The sequence below is a fragment of the Helianthus annuus genome, chromosome 16 (genome assembly GCF_002127325.2).
Source record: "Helianthus annuus cultivar XRQ/B chromosome 16, HanXRQr2.0-SUNRISE, whole genome shotgun sequence".
Lineage (NCBI taxonomy): Eukaryota > Viridiplantae > Streptophyta > Magnoliopsida > Asterales > Asteraceae > Helianthus > Helianthus annuus.
The window spans coordinates 192,907,960-192,915,472 of NC_035448.2; the positions used below are offsets into that span (position 1 = coordinate 192,907,960).

Here is a 7,513-nt window from a genome sequence, read left to right on the forward strand (position 1 = left end):
AACGACATTGGGATCCTGGCGCGCTTCCCTCGCTTCGATATTGAAAACTCTTCCACGGGCTTGATTCAATTCTGGGCAGTTCCGCTTATAGTGCCCAATATCACCACAGTTAAAACATCCAGGTCTTTGCCCGTTTCCACCTCTGTTTCCAGCTTGATTGTTGTTGTTTCGGTTCGCATTTCCAGCTTGATTCACATGGTTGCCTCGATTTCCATTCCCTCCATTGTTTCCCTGTGGGCGATTTCCATTTCCACACCGGTTATTATTTCTGTTTCCAAATCCTCCTTGGCCTCCCTGGCCAACAGTGGCCCAACAAGAATCCTTCGAGTGGCCAGGTTTCCCACACGCTTCACACACTTTCAAACCACACCGGCCAGAATGGTGACGCTGGCAGATGTTGCACTTGGGCTGGGTGCCCATATATCCCTTTCCTCTCTTTCCACTACCTGTTGTAACCTGAGCTGGGGCGCTCGACTCTCCTTTCTTAACAACCCCACTAGTGCCTTGCTTGAACTTCGAGAACTTTCGTTTGTTACTCCCGGACGACTCGACGTGAGTCTCCTTCTTCTTTGTCTCGACATCATCGAACTTGTTTAGGCGGATAGCCTCCTCAGTGAGAGTCACGCTCAGATCAATTGCCTCAGTGATTGTTGCAGGCTTGGAGGAGGTCACCATGCTTATGATTTGTAAGGTCTAAAACTTAAAAAGACACTAACGAGCTTCATTCGACAAAAATACCAAACGGGTCAAATAATTCATAAGTGAAAATTCTGCATTTTACCATAGCATAATTAACTAGGAGATATTAAAATAGCTTACAACCCAACATTTGATAAATAACTAACATTGTCTTCGACTACGAGTTCGACCACTAACAACGACCAAGTTTTGTTACTTACAAAAGACCCGTTTTACCAAAAAGTACATTTAACAAAAGTTTTAACCGAAGCTAATATCCTTGCGGAAGCGTGCATCATGAGGGTGTTCGATCCAAGCGACGCCATTTAGCAAGTTGCTTTACCTACATTCAACCAAACCGTTAGCCGTCTTTATTACAAAGAAACAAAGAATTCATACGACATCAATTACAAACATGCATCTCAAGTAAACCTTTCTAATCTTCATACCTACATGAATTCGTCCTTAACTTGGTACATTACCCTTCTAACTCGTTCGACCCATATTTATGTTATGCAATCGAAATACAATAGCTTTCTTACAAGTAAACAACTTCAACCATTAATTGATAAAGTACTATAATAGAACATGCCAATAGTCTTGTGTAAGCAAACTTACCTTTGCCGTCCTTCGCTTGCGACCCGGATTGACTTGAACTTTCTTCTTTTATTCCTACATTCCGAATTCACATACTTTAATCTCATGTCATATTTGAAATTCGTTCTTAAGATACGCATTATCATTCAAGGTTGTCTAGGTCCTAATCAATGTAATAATGCATCAATATGAGATTTATTTCTTTCAAGCATTTTAACAAACACTTGGCGTGCGTACTACCTATCAAGCATAGAGTACAAGTATTATGAGCATAACCTAACCATTTCATATCAACTTCATCAAGAACATCAAATTCTAATAATTTTCTATGCAACTTTCATTCATAAATTGTTTCTAACTAACAACCCGTTGATATGAACACTACCAATTCTAGTCATCATACCAATTAACATAGAACTTTTATAATTCTTCCTATCATCACATTTGCAAGTGGGTTTTATATAAATCTTTAACTAAATCAGAAATTAAACATGATTTGGCCCTCTATAAGGTAATTTCAACATACATTCATAATCAATTTCAAAGAAAGCTTCATACTAAATCAAAACCCATTCATGAAAAATTACCAAATCATGGAATTCGACTTACCATTCGTTTGTCTAGCTTAGATGATCGTTTTTATGCGAACATGCAATGATTTGGACCAAGAATTCTCCTTCAATTTGCTGAATTTGTAGAACTTGAGGGCTTGGGTTTGTTTCCCCTTGGTTCAGTCGACACACACACACACTGAAGTGTGTGTGGTGTGTGTTAGTATTTTATTTTTAAGAAAATCACTTTCCCCATTCCCTTATTTGGTCCCTCAAGTTTCTACAATTTGTCTTTAATTAACTAAACCTTCTCTTTTAGGTTATTCTTTCAAATTACATTCTAACTAGGTTTATATTTTTATTTAACTATATAATGTACATGCTTGTAGGTTTTGGGGTGTTACAAGTCCACCCCCCTTAAAAGAGGTTTCGTCCTCGAAACCCGGCTAACGTACCAAATAAAAACGGGTAGAACTTCTTCATCTCATCCTCCGACTCCCAAGTGAGATCCGATCCCTTTCTGTGTTGCCATTGGACTAAGACTTGCTTGATTTCCTTGTTACGAAGCGTCTTTACTTTGGAATCTTTTATAGCTACCGGTCTTTCTATATAATTCATTTTCTCATCGATCTCAATGTCTTCAATTGGTACATGGGCCGTTTCATCCGCTAAGCATTTTCGTAATTGCGACACGTGAAAGGTACTATGAATCCCTTCCAAAGAAGATGGTAGATTTAACCGGTAGGCCACCTTTCCAACTCGAGCTAGAATCTCGAACGGTCCAATATATCGGGGACCCAACTTTCCTCGCTTACGAAATCGAATTATACCTTTCCACGGAGACACCTTCAAAAATACTCGGTCCCCCACTTGGAACTCGATAGGGCGACTTCTTCTATCCGCATAGGACTTTTGTCGGTCTTGCGCCGCTTTTAACCGAGCCCGTACGACGTCGATCTTTTCGTTGGTTATCGCCACCACATCATTCGGTGCGAGTTCCCTTTGCCCTACTTCTCCCCAACAAACCGGGGTTCTACACCTTCTTCCATACAGCATTTCATACGGCGCCATTTGTATACTACTTTGGTAGCTATTATTATATGAAAATTCTACTAGCGGCAAATGTCCATCCCAATTTCCCCCGAAATCTATCACACATGCTCTCAACATGTCTGTGAGAGTTTGAATCGTTCGTTCGGATTGGCCATCCGTTTGCGGGTGGTATGCGGTACTTAGATGCAATTGAGTACCCATTCCTTCATGAAACTTCCGCCAGTAGCGGGAGGTGAATCGCGTATCCCGGTCTGAGACGATAGACACCGGCACATCATGGCGGGAAACAATTTCATTCACATAAACTTCCGCTAACCTTTCCGAGGAATAGGTCTCTCGAATGGGTAGAAAATCGGCACTTTTGGTAAGACGGTCAACAACGACCCATATTGCATCATGCCCTTTCTTGGTTTTCGGAAGTTTGGTCACAAGATCCATAGCCACATTCTCCCATTTCCATACCGGAATTTCTAGGGGTTGTAGTTTCCCGTAAGGTTTTTGATGTTCCGCCTTTACTTGGGAACATGTCAAGCATTTAGATACATACTTAACAATATCACGTTTCATTCCCGGCCACCAATAATTTTCCTTCAAATCGCGATACATTTTAGTGGCTCCCGGATGGACCGAGTAACGGGACTTGTGTGCTTCTTCCAATAATAAGGTCTTTGCTTCACAGTGTCGCGGTATCCAAACTCGCCCAAACCTTGTTCTTAATCCGCTCGCGTTTGCTTCAAGTTCACCTTCAAACCCTTTCGTTCTTTCACCTTTCGGATCGCCTTTATTCAAGGACTCGTCTTGCTCCTTCCGTATCGTTTCAAGAAGGTTTGGTGTAACTATCATTCTCATCGATTTCACTCGAATGGGTGGTGGGTATTCCTTCCGGCTTAGCGCATCCGCTACAACATTAGCTTTTCCCGGATGGTAAAGAATGTCGCAGTCGTAATCTTTGATCAACTCTAGCCACCTTCGTTGTCTCATATTGAGATCTTTCTGCTCGAAGAAGTATCTAAGGCTTTTGTGGTCCGAATAAATGGTGCATTTCGTTCCATACAAATAATGCCTCCAGATTTTTAAGGCAAACACTACCGCCGCCAGTTCGAGATCGTGGGTTGGATAGTTAATTTCATGTTGCTTTAGTTGTCTTGAAGCATAGGCAATGACCTTGCCTCGTTGCATCAAGACACAACCCAACCCTTGATGAGATGCGTCTGCATAAACCACTAAGTCTTCCGTTCCTTCTGGCAGCGTTAGAATGGGGGAACTTGACAATTTCTCCTTTAACATTCGAAAAGCTTTCTGCTGATCATCATTCCATTCGAACCTTTCTTCTTTCTTTGTTAGTTTAGTTAAAGGGAGGGCTATTTTGGAGAAGTCTTGGATAAATCTCCGATAATAGCCGGCTAGACCTAAGAAACTTCTTACTTCACCTACATTCTTCGGGGGTACCCATTTCATCACGGCTTCTACCTTAGAGGGATCCACTAAAATCCCCTTTTCGTTAATTACATGTCCTAAAAACTGCACTTCCCTAAGCCAAAACGCACACTTAGAAAACTTAGCATATAATCTTTCCTTTCGAAGCGTTTCGAGTACCTGACGTAAATGACTTGCATGTTCAGACTCGCTACGAGAGTATACTAAAATGTCATCAATAAACACTATGACAAACCGGTCTAACATATTTCGGCATACCCTATTCATTAGATCCATAAAAGCGGCCGGAGCGTTAGTGAACCCGAATGACATTACCAGGAATTCGTAATGTCCGTAGCGAGTTCTGAACGCAGTCTTAGGTACATCCTCTTCCCTTAGTCGTACTTGATGGTAGCCCGATCGCAAGTCGATTTTTGAGAACCAACTTGCCCCTTGTAGTTGATCAAAGAGATCATCTATTCTCGGAAGTGGGTATCGGTTCTTTACCGTGAGTTTGTTAAGTTCACGGTAGTCGATGCACATTCTCATCGACCCATCTTTCTTTTTAACAAACAAAACAGGCGCTCCCCACGGGGATACGCTAGGGCGTATGAAACCCTTGTCAAGAAGTTCTTGTAATTGGACCATTAATTCCCGTACTTCCGCGGGTGCCAACCGGTAAGGGGCTTTGGCTACCGGTTTGGCATTCGGTTCTACTTCGATACGAAACTCGACTTCCCACTCGGGTGGAAGTCCCGGCAATTCGTCCGGAAATACATCCGAGTATTCATTCACTACCTTAGTATCTTCAATTTTTAAAGCTCCTAATTTGGTATCGACTACATAGGCCAAAAATGCTTTACTCCCATTCCTCACGTACTTAATTGCTTCTAGGATAGTGCAAAATTTTGCTCCTACTTCCCTTTCCCCATGAATGGTTACCCGTTTCCCTTTAGGGGATGTCACATGAATAATTTTATTTTCGCATAAAATTTCCGCGTGATAACGGGATAACCAATCCATACCTACCACTACTTTAAATTCTCCCAAAACCATGGGAATCAAATCAATATCAAAATCTTCATCATCTATAGTGATTTTACAACCTCTACATATTTCGTGCAAAAGGTAACTCTTACAGTCGGCAATTTCTACTTCGAGAGGTGTACACATTCTTTCTATCGTGAATAAAGGGGAACGTACAAGCTCACTAGAAATGAATGACCTACTAGCTCCGGTATCAAATAATATATAAGTGGGTATAGAGTTTATCATATAGATACCTGAGACCACATTCGGGTGAGCTCTTGCTTCTTCCGTGGAGATTTGAAACATTCTTCCCTTCGCTTTCGCGGTTTCTTCTTTCTTTCCTTCTTTCTTCGACCCTTGTTTGAGCTTTGGGCAATCGGCTTTCACATGGCCCGATTCATTACAATTGTAGCACACCCTTTTGGGATTCGGACAGTTATAGTACGGATGCCCTTCTTGCCCGCAATTGTAACACCCCTTCCTTCCCAACAAGCATTCACCGGAATGGGGTTTTCCACATGTTTTGCATCGTGGAAACCCGCCTTTGGAAGCTTCCTTCTTTCCTTGATCATGCGTTTTGGGTTTCTTAGATGAGCCTTGAGCTGACCCCTTCTCGGTTTGCCTTTTCTCCCCACGTTCATCTTGCCTCTTTATCTCGATTTCTCTATCCCTTGCTAAATCAATGATCTCGTCCAAAGTTTCACATTTTGAAGGAGTTATGAACTCCCGAATTTCAGCTTTGAGCATGCCATGATAACGAATAATCTTCTTCCTTTCTGTTCCAACTATTTCTTCACAAAACTTCAGTTGATCGAGGAAAGTGTTCGTGATTTCGTTAACTGATTCATCCCTTTGTCGCAATCGGAGAAAATCTTCTTGAATTCGATCCACAGCTGATTGTGGGCAATGGTACTTGATAAAAGGCTGTTTGAATTCTTGCCAAGTCAAGGTTTGAACTCGATTGTCCCCAATCTCCTTAGTATACGAGTCCCACCAATCTTTAGCCCTTCGCATGAGTTGCCCCGTGGCAAACATGACTTGGTCTTCCTTGTCGTAATGACTCCGAATGAACACCCCTTCCATGTTAGCTATCCATCTTTGGCATTCTATGGGGTCAATTTCCCCGTTAAAGGTCGTAGGCTTACATGCCATAAAATCCTTGTAGGTGCACCGTCTTGCCTCTTTCTTGTCTTGAATTCCGGCTATCATTTCCTTCAATTCATCCACCTTGCCCGTGATCATATTTTCTACCGTACTTAGTACTTGGCCCTCCACCTCTTGTGCTAGCTTGGAAACGTTTGCATCAATTACCCTCGTTACTTCATCCGAGATCATCTTGTTTAACTCGCTTCGAGTTATACGTTCGGTTGCATCCGTGTTTCCTCCACTTGCCATCTACAAATAAACATTCGCGTCAAACATTATTACATTCGTTCTCCTCGTCATTCTATGCATTATTCATTCTTAATAATTTATTCTCTTAAATTATAGATCCATTCGACCTCTCTTACAACATTCGTATTACATCGCTTACTTCATTCATTTGTATATACCACTTCTCATTCTTTCACACGTTCACCCTTGGACACGTAAGTCGGTTAACTTTCATAGTCTTGTTGTCACCTTGAAGGGTTTTCAAGCATTTAAGAAGACTAGAACTGAACTAAGGAGTTTCGGTATAACAAACAAGCAATTCAGGAAAATCAAACAAGGGAGGGCCGTCGCCGACGGCACATGTGTGCGTCGCCGACGGTCCCTGGAATGTTGCGTCGCTGCCAATTGTCCATAGGCAGGAAGTTAGGCCGTCGGGTGAAGGGGTACCGTCGCCGACGGTATAGGAGTCCGTCGCCGACGGCCTTCCTGTTGTGCAAACGCTGTTTTACTAAAATCTTTCATTTCCAGCCCCTTTTTCAACCCGAAACGGCCCTGGGCAGACCCGAAACTTTCCATAGCGCACCAAAACATCCCCAACCATGTTATACTAGTAACTAAACCATAACCCATTCCCATTTCTATCTACAAACATAAAGTCCTTAAATTACTTACTTGCGCGGCGCTTTGGAACGAACACACTTTCACAAGAGCTTTCGGTTTGAGTTCGAGCACCATCACCTACTCGAATCCCTCAAACCTAGGCTCTGATACCAACTTGTAAGGTCTAAAACTTAAAAAGACACTAACGAGCTTCA

General features: G+C 42.2%; 1 protein-coding gene across 1 annotated transcript; it reads right to left on the reverse strand.

The window, feature by feature from the left end:
* Positions 1-758: 758 nt before the first annotated feature.
* LOC110915054 lies at positions 759-7,274 on the reverse strand. The gene is made up of 4 exons (XM_035985696.1): positions 7,146-7,274; positions 5,579-6,719; positions 1,297-1,350; positions 759-1,021 (listed from the first exon to the last, which is right to left on the reverse strand). The coding sequence occupies exons 1-4, from the start codon at positions 7,272-7,274 to the stop codon at positions 1,005-1,007; spliced, it is 1,341 nt and encodes a 446-aa protein (XP_035841589.1). The 3' UTR covers positions 759-1,004.
* Positions 7,275-7,513: the final 239 nt, after the last annotated feature.